This window comes from Salvelinus alpinus, chromosome 22 (assembly GCF_045679555.1).
Source record: "Salvelinus alpinus chromosome 22, SLU_Salpinus.1, whole genome shotgun sequence".
Classification (NCBI taxonomy): Eukaryota; Metazoa; Chordata; class Actinopteri; order Salmoniformes; family Salmonidae; genus Salvelinus; species Salvelinus alpinus.
This window is the reverse complement of record NC_092107.1, coordinates 20,903,412-20,923,640: the sequence shown is the minus strand read 5'-3', so window position 1 is coordinate 20,923,640 and position 20,229 is coordinate 20,903,412. Positions and strand designations below refer to the sequence as shown.

The 20,229-nt window shown below is 41.5% G+C and overlaps 1 protein-coding gene across 4 annotated transcripts; it reads right to left on the bottom strand.

Annotated features, from left to right (window-relative positions):
- Positions 1-6,494: 6,494 nt before the first annotated feature.
- On the bottom strand, positions 6,495-12,125 carry LOC139549245 (complement C1q tumor necrosis factor-related protein 5-like). 4 transcript variants are annotated; one of them, XM_071359488.1, is made up of 4 exons: positions 11,773-12,125; positions 10,266-10,688; positions 7,826-8,064; positions 6,495-7,690 (listed from the first exon to the last, which is right to left on the bottom strand). In XM_071359488.1, the coding sequence occupies exons 2-4, from the start codon at positions 10,307-10,309 to the stop codon at positions 7,155-7,157; spliced, it is 819 nt and encodes a 272-aa protein (XP_071215589.1). In that variant the 5' UTR covers positions 10,310-10,688; positions 11,773-12,125; the 3' UTR covers positions 6,495-7,154. The 4 variants fall into 4 exon arrangements, with proteins under 4 accessions (XP_071215589.1, XP_071215590.1, XP_071215592.1 ...); XM_071359489.1 differs by having other exon boundaries at positions 7,826-8,061; positions 11,773-12,124; XM_071359491.1 differs by lacking the exon at positions 10,266-10,688 and having other exon boundaries at positions 7,826-8,061; positions 11,773-12,110.
- Between the last annotated feature and the right edge of the window lie 8,104 nt (positions 12,126-20,229).

Below are 20,229 nucleotides of genomic sequence, written 5' to 3'. Positions count from 1 at the left end.
CAAATTGATCCCACTCCAGGCCTCGGTGTAACGCTCATTCCTTCGACGTTAAACGGAAATCCAACCATCACCCCTGGTGAGACAAACCGCGACTCTTCATTGAAGAGCACTTTTTGCCAGTCCTGTCTGGTCCAGCGATGGTGGGTTGGTGCCCATAGGCGATGTCTGGTGAGGAGGACCTGCCTTACAACAGGCCTACAAGCCCTCAGTCCAGCCTCTCTCAGCGGACAGTCTGAGCAGTGATGGAGGGATTGTGCGTTCCTGGTGTAACTCGGGCAGTTGTTGCCATCCTGTACCTGTCCCGCAGGTGTGTTGTTCGGATGTACCGATCCTGTGCAGGTGCTGTTACACGTGGTCTGCCACTGCGAGGATGATCAGCTGTCCATCCTGTCTCCCTGAAGCGCTGTCTTAGGCGTCTCACAGTACCGACATTGCAATTTATTGCCCTGGCCACATCTGCAGTCCTCATGCCTCCTGGCAGCATGCCTATGGCACGTTCACGCAGATGAGCCCTGGGCATCTTTCCTTTGGTGTTTTTCAGTCAGCAGAAAGGCCTCTTTAGTGTCCTAAGTTTTCATAACTGTGACCTTAATTGCCTACCGTCTGTACTCTGTTAGTGTCTTAACGACCGTTCCACAGGTGCATGTTCATTAATTGTTTATGGTTCATTGAACAAGCATGGGAAACAGTATTTAAACCCTTTACAATGAAGATCTGTGTTATTTGGATTTTAACGAATTATCTTTGAAAGACATGGTCCTGAAAAAGGGATGTTTCTAGTTTTTTTTGCTGCGTTTACGAGTCAGCAACAACAACTAATGATGTCACTGAAACCCTTAACAAAGAGTTGGTACAGTTGAAACTGGGATTAATCCGTGAAGAGCACACTTCTCCAGCGTGGCTATCGAAGGTGAGCATTTGCCCAATAAATTTTGTTGCAAAGCCGAACTGCAGTTAAGTCAAGACCCTGGTGAGGATGATGAGCACGCAGATGAGCATCTGACAGTTTTTGCAGAAATTCTTTGGTTGTAGAAACACACAGTTTCATCAGCTGGCGTGGTTACATGTGGTCTGTTCAATTCATTAAATTCTCTGGCAACAGCTCTGGTGGACATTCCTGCAGTCAGCATGCAAATTGCAGGCTCCCTCAACTTGAGACATCTGTGGCATTGTGTTGTGTGACAAAACTGCACATTTTAGAGTGGCCTTTTATTGTCCTCAGCACAAGGTGCACCTGTGTAATGATTATGCTGTTTAATTAGCTTGTTGATATGCCACACGTGTCAGGCTTATCTTGGAAAAGGAGAAATGCGCACTAACAAGGATGTAAACAAATTTGTGTAAAAGAAATATATACATTTGTGTGTATGGAAAATGTCTGGGTTCTTTTATTTCAGCTTATGAAAAATACATGTTACATTTCTATTTTTGTTCACTATACTGTATTTTTGTTCACTATACTGTATTTTTGTTCACTATACTGTATATCAAGACCCTTAAGGCTCTGGACAATTTGGATGTTTGTTTGTGGGACCCACACCTACAATCTCACATGACTATATGGTACATGTAACCTGGTCAAGATGTAAATCTCTCTTCTCGTTTGACACTATCGTATGACTGCGAGCAGTTGTCATACTCTGGATATTAACACTGAACTAACTGTACACACACACATCACACACCTTCCCTCTGTCTTTCTGTGAGGGGCTCCACTACCGTTCAAAGTTTTTAAAGATAACAGCAATAATGAACACCTCCACATCGCAACCAAACATGCATTGTGTTCTCCAACATGAAGACTCAAATGGAAAGTTGACCCTAGAAGGGAAGAAGGACGAGGGGAAGTTACCTTTGACTCTATCCAGACATCAACCTCGGTCATGGTTGGTGAGTGCTGACGGCTGGTTTCAAATATCTACAGTAGCTGCATACAAGGACGGATTGTTAGACTAGTGCAACCACACCGAAAGTTGTGTTTGTGATCTAAAATACATTACTGATAAACTACTTTACATTCTTTAGAGATTCATTATTTCCAGTTCTGGGGATCGTTCCTCATCTATCAGGGATGGACCTTTATTCAGCCACAGCAGTCAACTTCCTGGGCACTGAGCAGGTGTTCCAACTTCACTCTTCCCCGGCTATCAGGACTGAATACAGACAGTCCTGGCTTAAGAGTAAGCTCTACCACCTCAGTGAACTCAGTATCAACGACAAAATACCATGACAATGTGTCCAAACGTGAGAAACAAAAAGAGAGACGCACACTCTAAGAGCTCAGATGCAAAAATGTAATAACGTTTTGACAGCCGAGCTGTCTTCATGTGTGTCGAAACATGTCTTAGGCCGGGATTCAATCCAATCATGCGTTCTTGATATATATATATATATAGAGCTGATTTTCTATTTAGCCGACATATGCAGTATTTACCGTGAATGGGATCTTCACGAGCACGGGAACATTACCTATAAAAGGCACATTGTCGAAAATAACCGATCGGATTGAATCCTGCCCTTATTGTTTAGCTAAACAAACACCTGAAGATGGACGTTCAACAGAGAGATATTGCAGTTTTGAATTGCCCTGTTTTCCTTATTCATATGCCTTAAATAATGAACCTTGTTTCTGTGTTTTTCAATCTCATTGAGGAAACAGGACTGTGTCTTATTTCAGAACCCTCCTTCGTACACTTGGACGTTGTCCCCGAGAGCATTAACAACCTTAATGGGAGGGACAATGAAGTCTACGTTCTTTAGTGACGAGGCCATGTAGTTTGACCTGCCAAACCAGTTCTACTACTCCTTTAACAGTACATACCAGTAGAAGCGCTATACTGTCAATTCTGTAAAAATAATTATCAAAGACGAACACATTACGAGAGATACTGTGGAGTAATCAAATATGTTTTGATGGTTGTGAGACCACATTGGACCAGTGTTCAGTGTCGCGGACGTTGGCCAAGTCTTTGAGGTTAGGTATTTGACTCCAGTGACAATCCCCATCACGTCACCAAAGGAAACATACACATTCTACTGTTCCTTGACAGAGGGATTTGCGTAGATGTCAGCAAAGGCATATCTGAGAACAGGATTTGTCAGTCAGAATGGCAAACAAATTGTCATTAGCATCAATGGGATGGTGCTATTTGGTGATGACGTACAATGTCCAGCGTTCAATGACAGACTAAGTGGTAGAGAACATAAAGGGGTGTGCACACACTTTTATGGTCTAAACATATCAGAGAGAAAGTAGAAATAGTTCCCTACTCATTCCCGTTTCGGAGTGCAGCACCAATGGACATGACCTGTCCTAAGAGGTCATTTTATTCACACTGGAGACACAGGGCCTAGTTCTAAAAGGAAGTGTGAGTGTTGGCCTCTCAGTTTATCTTACCGTTATGCAGTACACACATTCCATAGTTCCTGAGCCATTGGGAACGATTGAAAAAGCTCTCTCAATGCCCACGCCTACACAGTAGGCCCATGGACTGCTCCAAACTCCAGTAGCAACCTTCACTTTGTGATGGATTAAAAGTACAACCAGAATCAGGGAGAGGACACATTGGATACACATTTAATGAGAGGAGAGTTTATGGGCTGGAGCTGGGCCGGATGAGGGAGATGGAAGTGGACCATAAGTTGATATCTGTTTTATTAATTTAAACGTTTAGCTACTGTTGTTATAACCAGCAGGGCACTTTAACCCCTAAAGACTGTTCATACAGCTGTTATCTGTTATTATATTCTACTAAGATAAATTGGCTCACAGATTACATGTGAATTCTTATATTTGAGGCACTTGGTAACAGATGTTCCCTCCAGCGACCAAGGAATGGGCAAAAATCGGTTTGAATGAGGCACTGGTGTGTTGTGGTGATACAACTGCCATCTTGTGGACAAAGTGGCTCTCCTTCTCACCATATCTTTTTTTTCTCACCATTTTAGCAATGCAAGTTACTCTTACCACTCTCTATCATTAACCCCAGGCAGGCAATAGATTTAGCTTCATAAAGTTTAAGACACAAGATCTGAATGTGTTGTGATACAGTATCTTTGTATTTTAAATGTTCTTAAGAAAGGGAGGAAACTCAGGCAAAGAGTTTCAAAGTCTGTTCCTTTGCTCATCTTGTTCTCTGACTTCCCTCCTCTAGACACTCACCCATGCTTGCTATGTCAATGAATGACATCACTGTCTCCTTCTTCACTGTTTGGCAGTCTTTCCGTCAGGGAGAGAGGGGGAGAGATTTACAGGGCCTGAACTAATAGAAAAGAGGGATGTGAATAGTGAGGGGAAGATTGATTAACTCTCCATCCCCTCATCTCTTCAGGGCAAAAACCATTAAAGTGTATTTTGGGAACATCATTTTGTCCAAGAGTTTGAGGTGAAGGGGAGAATGTGAGTTCCTTGTCTCAGAGTGAGAATATTTAACAGTCAGAGAAGCATTCCACTGGTTTTGGCAGTGCAAGGTAAACTTTCTGTCTCTAGCTAAGAGTCTGTCAATGTACTTTGAAGTTTAGATCCCCAAATGTGAAACAGCCTCCTCCATTTACAATATAAGAACATAGAAGTTACTGAAATCAAAGCACACAGTTTTTCCCCCTCGGACATCATTGCACACACGATAGCAGAGCACAATTTTTGTTTCAGCATTCCGCGCGACATCTCCTCACCTTGAAAACAATGCTGGTGGGGCGCCTGTGGCACGCCTGTGGCACTAGTTCCGCCTACTGTGAGTTCTGCTTTAACTTCTTATGGCTGCAGGGGCAGTATTGAGTAGCTTGGATGAAAAGTGCACAGAGGTGCACAGAGGTGCCCAGAGTAAACTGCCTGCTCCTCAGTCCCAGTTGCTAATATATGCATGTTATTATTCGTATTGGATAGAAAACACTCTGAAGTTTCTAAAACTGTTTGAATGATGTCTGTGAGTATAACAGAACTCATATGGCAGGCAAAAACCTGAGAAAAAATCCAAACAGGAAGTGGGAATTTTGAGGTTGGTCGATTTTCAACCAAGACCCTATTGAATACACAGTGGGATATGGATGAGTTTGCACTTCCTATGGCTTCCACTAGATGTCAACAGTCTGTAGAACCTTGTCTGATGCCTCTACTGTGAAGTGGGGCCGAAGGAGACAGGAATTAGTCAGGTCTATCATGACCTGACCATGCTCTGACCATGCGCGTTCACATGAGAGGGAGCTCTGTTCCATCGCACATCTGAAGTCAATGTAATTCTCCAGTTGGAAGGTTACTGAAGATTTATGTTAAAAATATTCTAAAGATTGATTCAATACCTCGTTTGACATGTTTCTACTGATTGTTACGGAACTTTTTGACATTTCGTCTGCTTTTAGTGAACGCGCTTCCTGACTTTGGATTTGTTTACCAAACACGCTAACAAAAATAGCTATTTGGACATAAATGACAAACATTTCTTGTTGAAGTGGGTGTCCTGGGAGTGCATTCCGACGAAGATCAGCAAAGGTAAGTGACGATTTATAATGCTTTTTATGAGTTTTGTTGACGGGACAATTTGGCGGGTAACTGTATGGCTTCCTTTGGTGGCTGAACGCTGTTCTCAGATTATTGAATATTGTGCTTTTGCCGTAAAGCTTTTGAAATCTGACACAGCAGTTGCATTAAGAACAAGTGTATCTTTAATTCTATGTAAAACATGTATCTTTCATCAAAGTTTATGATAAGTATTTATGTTATTTGACGTGGCTCTCTGCAATTTCTCCAGATATTTTGGAGGCATTTCTGAACATGGCGCCAATGTAAACTGAGGTTTTTGGATATAAATATGAACTTTATCGAACAAAACATATATGTATTGTGTAACATGAAGTCCTATGAGTGTAATCTGATGAAGATCATCAAAGGTTAGTGATTAATTTCATCTCTATTTCTGCTTTTTGTGACTCCTGTCTTTGGCTGGAAAAATGACTGTTTGTCTCTGATTTTGAGGTGACCTAACAATCGTTTGTGGTGCTTTCGCTGTAAAGCCTATTTGAAATCGGACACTTTGGTGGGATTAACAACAAGATTACCTTTAAAATGGTATAAAATACATGTATGTTTGAGGAATTTTAATTATGAGATTTCTGTTGTTTGAATTTGGCGCCCTGCACTTTCACTGGCTGTTGTCCATAAGAATTTGGGCCCGTGTTTGGTGATGTCATTAGACTGAAGATAACAAGGGCCCCAGTGGAAAATAATCCACGCTGATACTCTTTTCACTTTTTTGTGGTCATCTTGGATAGTAAAAAATAAATCTTAGAAAGAGAAAAGAATACAGCACCATTACACTGGCAGGCAAGCTGTCAGCTTGTTATTAAATAATTAATCTAGCTATATCTAACGTGGAACCAGGCATATTGTCCTTGTTGAGCACATAGTAACTGATGTCATCTCAGTTGTTGGTCCTTGTTTTGTTGTGTTGTCATAAATGTACTTACCTGGTCAGAGTATTAGGTATTAAAGCCACTCATGAAAGTTAACATTTTTATTGGTGACATAAGTGAAGGTTGCACAGACATAAGTAAAAAGATTGTGAAAAGTATTTTAGGGCTTCAGTTTGAATTCTTTAATAATACATTTTTTTGCACAAAGTACTGGCTAAGTTTCATGACATCAGTCAGTGATGTCACAGTTGGAAGCCCTAAATAGCTCACACACATGTGTGATGCCTTATTGAATCCTCTTTACACCTCCACCACAACAGGACATATAACCTTCTTATGTTCACATTTCCTGCCAATTGCAGGAGCCAACATGTCTCATTTAAACCCCATATGCCATCCTTGTTTGTAAAGGCAGAAAAACAATGATACATGTAGGGCCACCGTCAGAAAGTCTTAAAGCGATTCACCATTGCACAGCAGCAGTCAAATGGCTAACCTGAAGCACAGCTGAAAGCACTACAGTTCACCTGATTCCTCATCATAACTCATCAGTATGGTATGTGCCATAGCCTACTGCTATTTCTGTAACCTTGCTTAATGTGTTTATGCAATGACCAGAGTTTTCTAATAACCTTCTAGAGAGGCCATGAATCATGTAGAATGGCAGTAAATTAGTTTGACGTTTTCAAATATTTTCTGGGGGAGGACCCCCCTAGCCACAACACCAGACTTGGTCCCCGCAATGTCTATACCACTTCGCCCTTGGCGAAGACAGCAGAGTTTTTCCAGTCCGAGTACACCAGGAAGCCAGTGAACGTGCTGTCAGTCTTAGAGCTCGAGTAGAAACCACTGTACTCGCCCAACGCCATCTGCACCCACACCTGGTCGCCCGGGATGAGGTGCAGCAGCGAGCCTCCGGACAAAGATGCTGGCTTGGGCCAGTTCCCATAGAACTGGAAGTAGGACGCCATCGTGTGACCGTTCTTCATCAGGTCAAACTGCAGGCTGGCCCGGTAGACGGTGGCGTGGACCGCAAAGTAGTAGACGCCGGGCACTTTGCAGGTGAAGCGTCCTGTTTCCGTGTTGAAGTCACCCTGCTCGTTTAGCGTTACCTTGTCAAAGCGCACAGCATCTTCCGCCGCCACGGGCACGGTGCGGCCCTCGGACAACTTGGCGCTGAAGGCTGATTTGGGAGCGATGGCGCACTCCCCCGACTGCCCCCTGTCTCCTTTATCTCCAGAGTTCCCCTGATCTCCAGTGAGGCCTCTAAGGCCTGACTCGCCTTTAGGGAGAATAGGGTAAAAACACAATACTGTTACTACTGTTTATTCAATAACACTTGAACCAATTGAACCAGTGGAAGACTCATGGATCTATATAGTCCAAAGTATGTTGTAGAAAGTATGGTGCACTGTACCCGTCTCTCCCCTGTCTCCCTTCTCTCCCTTCTCCCCAGGAACAGAATCACGCCCGTCCCTCCCATCTCTTCCTGGTTGGCCAGCACTGCCGTGCACCCCAGGAGTACCTGGGATACCTGGGTGTCCCGTACACAGACTGGGCGGGATCTTGTTGTCGTCTAATTGGCTGGAGAAGTTGACCAGTAGAAAAGGGAGGAGGAGGAGGGACCACAGCTGGAGTGATGTCATTTCAATGCTACTATGTAGAGGAGGGAAACATTCTCTGTCAACATGAAGGAATTAAAAATATATTTTCTGCTTGATATTCTATTCTCTAGAACTGACTTCTCCAGGGGATCCTCAGTGTTTCATCTGAGTTTATAAATAGCTATGGTGTTCATTGATTTGTTCTGCAGATGTTATGAGATGCACAACAGTGCAAGGGTTATATAATCACAAGGACACCTAATTACAGAAGCTCTTGAACCCATAAATGCTATGGAAATATCCTTCAAAGAATTATGACATGAAATGATAGCAGAAAAATAACCTGTAATGTAGTGTAACGGCTGTCATATATTAGAGACTGAATCAGCTTTTCTTATTGACATACATTATTGACTACACTGACTTGTGTAGTGTGAATACAGACGTTCAACTCCTTTCCCATTGGTCACGTGTAGACAAAGGTCTTGGACTCTCACTCAACTGGACACAGCTGAGAGGAGGGGTCAGATGACCAGGGGAAAACATGCAACTGGAGGAGAGGGAGTGACGGAACTGGAATAACCATCTAAAAATAACATAAGACGCCTCATACCACGGACACAAACCTTTGAGAGTATAGGCCCCTGGTACAGTTAATGAGAGCATACACAGTACCTAGAGTGCCTTCGGAAAGTATTCAGACCCCTTGACTTTCCACATTTTGTTACATTCCATCCTTATTTTAAAATTGATTAAATCATTTTTTTTGTATCAGTCTACACACAATACCCCATAATGACAAAGCAAAAACAGGTTTTTAGAAATCTGAGCAACATTATTAAAAATAAACTTAAATATCACATTAGCATTAGTATTCAGACCCTTTACTCAGTACTTTGTTGAAGCACCTTTGGCAGCGATTACAGCCTCGAGTCTTCATGACGCTACAAGCTTGGCACATCTGTATTTGGGGAGTTTCTCCCATTCTTCTCTGCAGATCCTCTCAAGCTCTGTCAGGTTGGATGGGGAGTGTCGCTGCACAGCTATTCTCAGGTCTCTCCAGAGATCATGTTCAAGTCAGGGCTCTCTGGCTGGGCCACTCAAGGACATTCAGAGACTTGTCCCGAAGCCACTCTTGCGTTGTTTTGGCTGTGTGCTTAGAGTGAACCTTCACCCCAGTCTGAGCTCATGAGCGCTCTGGAGCATGTTTTCATCAAGGATCTCTCTGCACTTTCCTCTATTCACCTTTTCCTCGATCCTGACAAGTCTCCCAGTCCCTGCCACTGAAAAACATCCCCACAGCATGGTGCTTCCACCATGCTTCACCGTAGGGATGGTGCCAGGTGTCCTCCAGATGTGACGCTTGGCACTCAGGCCAAAGAGTTCAATCTTGGTTTCATCAGACCAGACAATCTTGTTTCTCATGGTCTGAGAGTCTTTAGATGCCTTTTGGCACACTCCAAGCGGGCTGTCGTGCAGTTTAATGAGCAGCTTCCGTCTGGCCACACTACCATAAAGGCCTGATTGGTGGAGTGCTGCAGAGATGGTTGTCCTTCTGGTAGGTTCTCCCATCTCCACAGAGGAACTCTGGAGCTCTGTCAGAGTGACCATCAGGTTCTTGGTCACCTCCCTGACCAAGGCCTTTTTCCCTTGATTGCTCATCGATTGCTCTTGATTGCCCGGGCTGCTAGCTCTAGGAAGTCTTGGTGGTTCCAAACTTCTTCCATTTAAGAATGATGGAGGCCACTGTGCTCTTGGGGACCTTCAATGAAGCAGACATTTTTTGGTACCCTTCCCCAGATCTGTCCCTCGACACAATGCTGTCTCGGAGCTCTACGGACAATTCCTTCGACTTCATGGCTTGGTTTTTGCTCTGACTTGTTCTGTCAACTGTGGGACCTTATATAGACCGGTGTGTGCCTTTCCAAATCATGTCCAATCGATTGAACATACCACAATTGCTCAATTTCAAGTCTCATTGCAAAGGTTCTAAATACTTATGTAAATAAGGTATTTCGGTTTTTATTATTTTTATTATTAGCAAATAATTCAAACATTTGTTTCGCTTTGTCATTATGGGGTATTGTGTGTAGATTGAGGATTTCTTTTTATTTAATTCATTTTAGAAAAAGGCTGTAACGGAACAAAATGTTGAAAAAAGGGAAGGGGTCTGAATTTTTTCCGAATGCACTGTATGGCCGACAGGCATTACACTTTTAAAAGGCTATAAGGGCAATCAGATTATGACCATACCCTATATAGGTCCCGTGTGGCTCAGTTGGTAGTTGGTAGAGCATGGTGCAACGCCAGGGTTGTGGGTTCGATTCCCACGGGGGACCAGTATGGAAAAAGAATATGAAAATGTATGCACGCACTACTGGTCTGGATGAGAGCGTCTGCTAAATGACTGAAATGTGATAATGTTAAATATCTGTTGGCGTCAGTAGACTTCTTTTTAAAACAGCTGTTTCACATTAAATGTTAACGAGAGCAGCAGTGCCAGAATGGAAGCAATCATTAATTACACTGTTCAAAACAAAAGCTCAGTGTTGATCCTGCTTTGTCCTGCTTTCCTTTGGTGTGAGTTCGGGATCGTGTCTGTGTCGTCTGTGTGTGTGTAAGCCTGAGGGTTTTGAAGTGAGGGACAAAGTGTCTCCGCCCCCTCCTTTAGCAGTCCTGGGAACGAGAGGAGCCAGATGTGAGCAACTGACAACTGACAACAAACAGTCTGTCTACAGACTGACACTGTTGGCTACCATGGGACTGGATCACATGACGGGTCTCACAAAGCCTGAAAAAACAGACACTGGGAACGGCAGGGCATGTCTCCAGAGCACTTCACAATCAATTTTCTGATAGCAAGAGTGAACCACGTGGCAGAGAACTGTGCAACTTGATCACACAAAAGAATGCTCACGTTGAAAATGTAAAATTACTACCACAGAATATGCCCATATTCAAATGTCCGTTTTAGACATCTAATAAAACTATCTTAGAGTAAGGACTTCCAGCCTGTAGTGTGCTCACTACAAGCAAGTATTACTTTAAGGCCAGAAAATGTGAAATCCTGTCTTCCAGGTTATTTTCAGTTCAGCGCAGCCGTTGTGAGTCAGTGGTATATTTCAGCCACAGCTGCTGTATTCTTTATGACAGCATTTAAAGACCTGTTCCGAGCAGAGAGGTCTGGCCTGTGGAGAAACTAGCCGAAAGATGTGTCAGCATTCTGAGGAAGAACAGACAGACAGGATAAACACTGGAATCTGAGAAGCTGCAGACCACTGTATCCCTATATTGACCACAAACTCACTTTTTTTGTGGGAATACAATATGCAAAATACAGTAATACCTCAGTATGTATTGTTGCAACTTTCTGAGCAACTAATCATCCAATAACAGAGGGGATGTTGGCAGTATCACAAAGAATCACAGTATAGCATGTTTCTGATGAGGATAGCAGCAGTTTTATGACTGGTTAGAAAAATGTATACTATTTGAATAGGATACTATTGGTTATTTCAATAAAACATGTATATTCCAATTACACAGGAATTCATCAATGCATTTGCAAAACAAAATTAGTTGCCTGTGAAACATACATTCCTCCATTCCTTTGCTGACTGTTTGCGTAGCAGCAAAAGATTGTCAATGGAAAATAGATCCTTTTCCTTATTGTAGATAATGTTGAACCACACCTACTCACAGCAGACAGTGAATATATAAAACTATTTTCAATCAGGAATTATGTGAAAATAAAGTTTACCAGTTAACGTCCAAAAGTCCTCAGGAGCTGCAGTCTTTGCCTTGTGCTGAAGTGAAAACAGTCATAAGTTATATTTTCTGCTTCAGCCAAAGAGGAGAACTCTGTCTTGAAAGGAAACGGTAATAAAAGCAAATTAGAAAGGGAGGGTGGGAGAGAGAGAGGGAGGGAGATGGAGAGGAAAAGACAGTTCGAGTAGGAGGGAAATATTTGAAGTCTCGCCAGCGCAAATAATAAAGGGGAAAATAAGTCTTCAATAAAAAGATCAGGATCAAACAAGAGTGAGGGAGAGGTTGAGAAATCAGGAAAGTGAGTGAGGGGGAAAAAGTAGGTGCAGTGAGGATAACAAAGGTTGGCAGATTACATCAGATTTTAAGATTCGACACTGGAGGAATTTCTTTTCCCAACATAAACAGTGGGAGAGATCAGACTGTTGTGGTCGCTGGTCGGGGATATGTAACCACGACACACTGAGGCAAAGTCCTGGAAAACTCGAGCAATACTGTTACAAATGCTGTTACAGCCTACCCTTCATATTGTGAACTCCTCAAAAAGCAGTAAGGCCTTGGAATCGGAGGATTCTTTATTATTAGCCTTGACGCGGAGATATTTGATCGGTTTCATGAGATTAAAGATACAGGGAGATACTTGAAATGATGTTATCTTAGAGCGAAGCAATGTTGTTCTTTCCTCCGATTTTCTTCAGAAATTGAAACAAAAGTGACTTTGGCTGGAATCGTCTCCTCGTGTCAGTTATGAGCTGATTGAGGAATGTGAAATAGTCGGAAAACATCCCACATCTCACTTAACCATTTGCAGCCACTCTTAAAGAGGATGTGACTTATTTTACTGAACTATCACTCACTTTGATCTCTGTCTCTCCATGCCCAACATGGATGTGTCCCTAAAGTCTGCTACAGCATTTACAAAGCAACCACCTTGAGTTAGTAGTACGTCACTGATGACACCCCTACAGGTACAGACTACATTGATGGGACTGCTGAGGCTTGGTCACATTTAGGGTGGAACCTCCATGTTTCTACACATGGGTTTGGTTTGGTCTTTACACCACTTCACTGTTTTATGGGACAAAAGAGGTTGGCAATTGCTCTTTACAATCCCAGACCTAGACTTTTCCTTTTCACTCGAGGCAATTGAACTGTTTCACAGAGGACTACACAAGCCTTGCGTTGAGGCCAGTAGCCATAACTGCACTGAGGTGGTGCAGATTTATATATGGTTTCAATTACCATTAGACAATCAGTCAATTTTTTCCCCTGCTCATTTGGACACAAAAGAGTGTAAAAACATTAGAAACGTGATTTGTATTTTGGGAATCTGTTCCAAAGTATTCTCAAGCATAATAGAAAGATGTACAGTATGTGATCGTGTACAAATGTAAGCAAGGTTTGAAATGATTATGTTTTTGACAAATATTATATATGTTTGGGCTTCTTACGGTCAATTTTCAGTCTACAAATGATTTGTAATTCTCTTCAGGCCCCCTGACCATTTGCTGATCCCTGCCTTAGATTATCCTTTCATTTCTACAGCAAAAGTCATTATTAAAATAACCATGACAGACTGAACCAGTGTCCCCAGCCTTTTGGAGGCCCTAAGCGAGTGGCATGAATGACTCACAAATGTTATGGAACTATAACATTTCAAATTCCGAACTGAATATATTGTGCAGTTTGTCAATAGTGTACCTTATGCTGTCATTATTTCACAAGACCACCGGGGTAGAATACATGTCAAATGAAGGTATACAATGTGTTGATGTACCATTTAATTAGACTTTATTTGGATCTCTTTTAGTCCCCATTTGGACTAATCTTCCAAGAGTCCTTAAACATTCAAATACAATTAATAATACGAACACATTTCCACATATAACACACTATTACAAACATACATAACATACTAACATAATGACCCAATAAATACTCAATCTAAAAAAATATTGATTCTTCATCTACTATAGTCTCACAACATTTCTATGTATTATATTTAAATCGTTTTAAAATAATGTTTAAATTTATATATTGAAAGGTTTCTAGTTTGCTCAGTTAATTTATTCCATTTCTTTATTGCTCTAAATCGAAATGTTCTTTTGCCTATTTCTCTTTTCTGTCTGGATAACGCATAGATGGTGGACAATCTATTCCTAGTATTTACGGAATGTCTGTCTCTTACCAACTGAATACCGTTGTGAATAGAACTTGGCCGTTTTAAATTATGTATATTATGAAATAAAATAAGCATGTTTTTTTCAATTATCTTGTCAATTGATGACCACCCAAGAACACTGCGCATGACTGCAACAGAAGAACCATATCTCCACCTTAAAACAATCCTTGCTGCTATATTCTGTGCATTCTGCAGCCTCCTAACTTCACTTGATGATGCATTTCCCCAGACCACAGAACAGTAGTTCACCTGACTCTCAATTAATGCTTGTGTTATTTGCTGAAGAATTGTTCCTGGTAAGTATTTAGCTATCCTTCTGATTATGCATGCCGTTTTAATATATATATATTTTTTTACATAGATTAGTTATTTGAGACGACCATGATAAGCAGTTGTCTAGCTGCATTCCCAATAGTTTGGTTTCTGCCACTTCTTCAATTTGTACTCCTCCCATACTTAATTGTATCCCATGCTGTTTTGGCCTTTTCCTAGTTGAACAGACCAACATAACTTTGGTTTTCTTGGTGTTTAAAACAAGTTTGTTTTGGCAAACCCACTCCCTGATATTCTCCAAATCTCCTTGTAAAGCCTGCTGTACCTGTTGAACCGATTGTCTTGCTGCATAAATTGTAGTATCATCTGCAAATATAGTAGCTTGAGTTTCAACTAAGGCATAGGGAAGGTTGTTGGTATATATTAAATAAAGAAGTGGCCCAAGGCAGCTGCCCTGCGGTATTCCACAGTTTAACACATGAGGGGAAGAAAATGAACCATTGATATAGGTGGACTGTTTCCTGTCAGTTAGATATGACTGTACCCAATTCAATGCTACCTCCTTAAAACAATAATGCATTCATTTTGTCAAAATTATTTCATGATCCACTAAATCAAATGCTGCACTGAAATCTAAAAATAGTACACCCACAAACTTTCCATTATCCATACCATTAAGCCACTGGTCAGTCATGTCAACCAATGCAGTGGTAGTGGAATGGTTTTTGCGATAAGCATGCTGATTGGCTGTAATCAAATCATTCTTTTCCATGTAGTCCCACATTTGTCTACTCACAATACCCTCCAATATCTTACTGAGTGTAGGGAGTAGACTAATTGGTCAACTATTGGCAGGGGTAATGGGTTCTTTGCAGTCTTTCGGAATAGGACACAGTTTCGCATGCTTCCATACATTTGCAAACATCCCCTTTTCCAGTGACCAATTAAATATGTAGCCCAGTGGAACTGCAATCTGGGGAGCAGCACAGCGAAGCAAAAAATTGTCCATAAGACCATAACCTGTAGATTTACCATCAGGTAATGGTAAATGGTAACTCCTCCTCCACTGACACCGTTTGCAGACTAAAAGAGCAGATCTTGTTGCTCATAATATGATCATCAATCCATTGGACAATAGCTTGTTTGGAAGAATGTATGTTTACATTGTTGCTCAGTAATTTAATTTTCTTTGTAAAAAAATCTGCAAAATGATTGGCAATATCAACTGATTTTGTTATTATTCTCCCGTCAACCTCCACACTAGATGGGCATGATGAGATAGATGTACCAAGTAAGCCCTTAACTGTGTTCCATACCTTTTTAGAATCATTTTTACAATCAATAAAAGCATTGTTGTAAAATAACTTTTTTTTCTTCTAATTCAATTTAACTGCATAATTACGTAATGTTATATAATTCTGTTCATCAATTTCTAATTTTGACTTGGCTGCTAAGACTTGCCACATTTCTTTGAGAAAAAGCCTCACCCAGTTCATCATCAATCCATGGAGATCGATGGGCACCAACTGTACTCTTTCTTATAGGGGCATGATGGTCCATTACCTCAGTGAGCAAATCAATAAAACATTCTGTAGCGTGATTTAAATCATCCTCTAGATAAATCAGCTCCCAGGGTACAGCAGCCAAATCATTTAGAAACAGCTCATGATTAAATGTTTAAAAAAAAATGTTGACCACAATCCTAGGGGGTTTCTTTGGAACCTTGGTGTTCATGGTTATGGTCACAATATTATGGTCTGTCCAGCCCACTGGCATTGATCTGGCTTTTAAGCATTGCAATGGTATATTACAGAAAATTAGATCAATGCATGTGTCTGAACGATGACCCAACTTAATTGAAGATCTAGACAGGAGTGTCAAACTCAAATACCCAGTGGGCCAAAATGTAAAACCTGAACAAAGTCGCGGGCCAACATTGAACAAATGAACCTTTTAATATGGACCCAAACAAGTTTTGCTTTAACATTGAATATGGAACAAGCATCGCTTATTACCATACAATATATATTTTAATAGTGGAGACATGCAAAATCGAATTTCAAATGAAAAAACACATCAATGGCATTCATTTATTAAATAAATAAAATTTCAATAAAAATCGTATGCCTCCTTTCTATTTGCAGCCTTCTGATTTAAATACCAAAATAAACATTTTCCACTGGCTAATAATTTTACAAATAAAATGATAATAAATCAATCAACCATTCAAGCCCATGCCTTGTAGCAAGAAAAAGTGCACAAAGAAAACGTTAATTATTGCACACTGATCTAATCTGATGTGCCCAAGCCAGATACCTGGCATCTCTTCTTGGATGCTAGTTCACTCCTTACTTACAGCCACGTTGACTCCACAAACAAGACAAACAGGTTTGTCTTTTACATATGTAAACAGATATTCTGCCTCCCACTTGTCCAGAAAGCTCCTGTTTTCTGCCTTTCTTTTCGCCATTTTTGGGAAGGGATAGCGCGCTGACAGTTGTAGCGTCTATGTTGCTATGACTACTGTCACAGAGGAGAGGGCGTTTCTGGGTCCTGTCCTGATTGGCGCGCGAAAACAACAGCAGAGCATTATGGGATTCGTAGTATTAGCGGTGAATGCGCTGTATAATACCGGCGGGCCAGCTCTAGTAGTAATTTGGTATTGTCTCGCGGGCCAAATATAATTACCCCGCGGGCCAAGCCAGAGTTTGACACCCATGATCTAGTAGTATCATTAACCATTTGTTTCAAACCACAGTTCTTAGCATATCTTAGCAATTTTGTTCTATTCGAATTATTGTGATCCTTCCAATTTATATTAAAATCACCCAAGATAAATACATCTCTGTTGCTATCTGTGGCCTGGTCAAACCCAGTACATAAGTCATCCAGATAGGACACCTTAGAGCTAGGAGGTCTATACACACATCCTACCAATATGGGTGCCTGGTGAGGCAGATGTTCTTGAGCCCATAGTGCCTCTATTTGACATACATTAAGGTCATCCCTCCTCTTAAAAGGTATATGATTCTGAATATACAGTGCTACACCCCCACCATTCCTATTCCTGTCCCTTCTCAGTAGACTATATCCTTGAATGTTAATTTGCCCATCATTTACAGATGCATCTAAATGCATTTCGGTCAAAGCCAAAATATGAATATTATTTATGTTGGCCAAGTTAAAAACCTCATGTATTTTGTTAGGAAGGCTACATACATTAACCTGAGCTATATGCAGCCCTTTCCTTATCAAGTGGAGATCAATAGAGCATGTATTCGTTATAGTTGAAGTTGTCATGATACACTGCAACACACAAACTCACATTTGAACATTAAATTAAAATACCCAGGGAGTTACTGTAGAGTCCTGATACTATCAGGATTGTGGTCAAAAGACATTTAAAAACATTTAGGGCAATAGCCCTTATGCACATTCCATGTTCGAACGTTCTAAACACACTTCGTATCGGTTTGACAATTTCCGGTCAGTCTAGTTATTATCGACGATATAACGTTACTACCACTATGTCACAGTATATTAATGATGTACATCGAATTGTTACATCAGCCTCCGAGACTCCAGCTAGCAAGAATGAAAAGGGGTTCAAGATGTATATAGGAAGCTACATGGTACTCACCTTCATAGTGGTCTAAGTCAGTGACAGATATAACGTTAGCTAGCTACAATCATTAGTTAGCTAATTTAACTATTAACTGTAGCTATCTAGTTACTTTGTAAAATGCCGTAACTTTGACAGAATCTACCTGAGAATGTGTGTATTTTCGTTAGCTTGGTTAAGTTATGCTTGCTAGCTATATTTGCTAGCCTATTAGGCTCTATGCATTATACCGCCTCCAACTGAGGAGTAGCTTCCATCTGGCTACTACCATAAATGTCTGATTGGTGGAGTGCTGCAGAGATGGTTGTCCTTCTGGAAGGTTCTTGCATCTCAAAAGAGTAACTCCGGAGCTCTGTCAGAGTGACCATCGGGTTCTTAGTCATCTCCCTGACCAAGGCCCTTCTCCCCGATTGCTCAGTTTTGCTGGGCAACCAGCTCTAGGAAGAGTCTTGGTGGTTCTAAACTTCTTCCATTTAAGAATGATGGAGGCCACTTTTCTAGGGGACCTTCAACACTGCAGACATTTTTTTGTACCCTTCACCAGATCTGTGCCTTGACACAATCCTGGCATATCAAGAAGCTGATTAAACAGCATGATCATTACACAGGTGCACCTTCTGCTGGGGACAATAAAAGGCCACTCTAAAATGTGCAGTTTTGTCACAACACAATGCCACAGATGTTTCAAGTTGAGGGAGTGTGCAGTCGGCATGCTGACTGCAGGAATGTCCACCAGAGCGGTTGCCACAGAATTGTTCATTTCTTTACCATAAGCTGCCTTCCAATGTTGCTTTAGAGAATTTGGCAGTACGTCCAACCAGCCACAGAACCGCTGACCACGTGTAAAGACGCCAGCCCAGGACCTCCACATCTAGCTTCTTCACCTTCCCCAGATGTCTGAGACCAGCCACCCGGACGGACAGCTGATGAAACTGTGGGTTTGCACAACCGAAGAATTTCTGCACTAACTGTCAGAAACCATTTCAGGGAAGCTCATATGCATGCTCGTCATCCTCACCAGGATCTTGACCTGACTATAGTTTGGCTTTGTAACTAACTTCAGTGGGCAAATGCTCACCTTCAATGGTCACTTGCACACTGGAGAAGTGTGCTCTTCACGGATGAATCCCTGTTTCAACTGTACTCTGCAGATGGCAGACAGCATGTGGGGCGAGCAGTTTGCGAATGTCAACGTTGTGAACAAGAGTGCCCCGTGGTGGCGGTGGTGTTGTGGTATCAGCAGGCATAAGCTACAGATAAAACACAATTACTGTTTATCAATGGCATTTTAATGCACATAGATACTGTGACGAGATCCTGAAGCCCATTGTTGTGCCATTCATCTTCTGCCATCACATTTCAGCAAGATAATGCATGGCTCCATGTCCCAAGGATCTGTACACAATTCCTGGAAGCAGAAAATGTCCCAGTTCTTCCATGGCCTGTGTACTCACCAGACAGTTCCCGCCAATTTCCAGCAACTTCGCACAGGTATTGAAGAGGAGTGGGACAACATTACACAATCAACAGCCTGATCAACTGATAAGGGAATTTATATGCTTACATATACATTTGTCATTTAGCAGACGCTCTTATCCAGAGCAACTTACAGTAGAGTGCATACATTTTTTATTACATTTTTACATACTGAGACAAGGATATCCCTGCCGGCCAAGAGCAGACGCTCTTATCCAGTAGAGTGCATACATTTTATTACATTTTTTCTGCAGTGCTGCTTAAAGGTAATGACTAAACAATTCCACCCTGAAACGTAATTATGACATTATGTAACATATATAATGAATAATTAGGCAAAAGTAACTATTAGTAATCTTTCGATTCTGTAACATGTATAACTTATAAACTATAAACCGAGAACAATTAAACTGTATGACCTGACCTGGCTAGAACTCGGAGAAACTTACGGCAGGACAGGGAGTCCTGTCAAGGTTCCTCTAATCTCGGGGGAATGGAACTGCCAGTTTGGTAGTGATAAACAGTGGTGAGAACCATGGGGAAGGATACATTCCACCTACTGTTCGTGTGTATGTATGCGCGTAGGCTATCTACTGTGTGTGGAGGTATGTGCGTAAGTAGGGAGTGAGTTATAAAATGGCATGTCTTTGTATTAGAACGTTCTCGTGAATAAACGGTACGAAACCTTTTGCATAAGCTGAGTCTTTGCCTAATTATTATTAAACCCAGGGTCTTACAAACCTCAGGGATTGGTCAACACTTATTGATTGTTAGTTATCATTGGGATTGAAAATTCTCTTGACATCAACTCTATGCAAAAGAAAACGTGTCAAGCTGCATGAGGCAAATGCTGGTCACACCAGCTACTGACTGGTTTTCTGATCCACACCACCTACCAT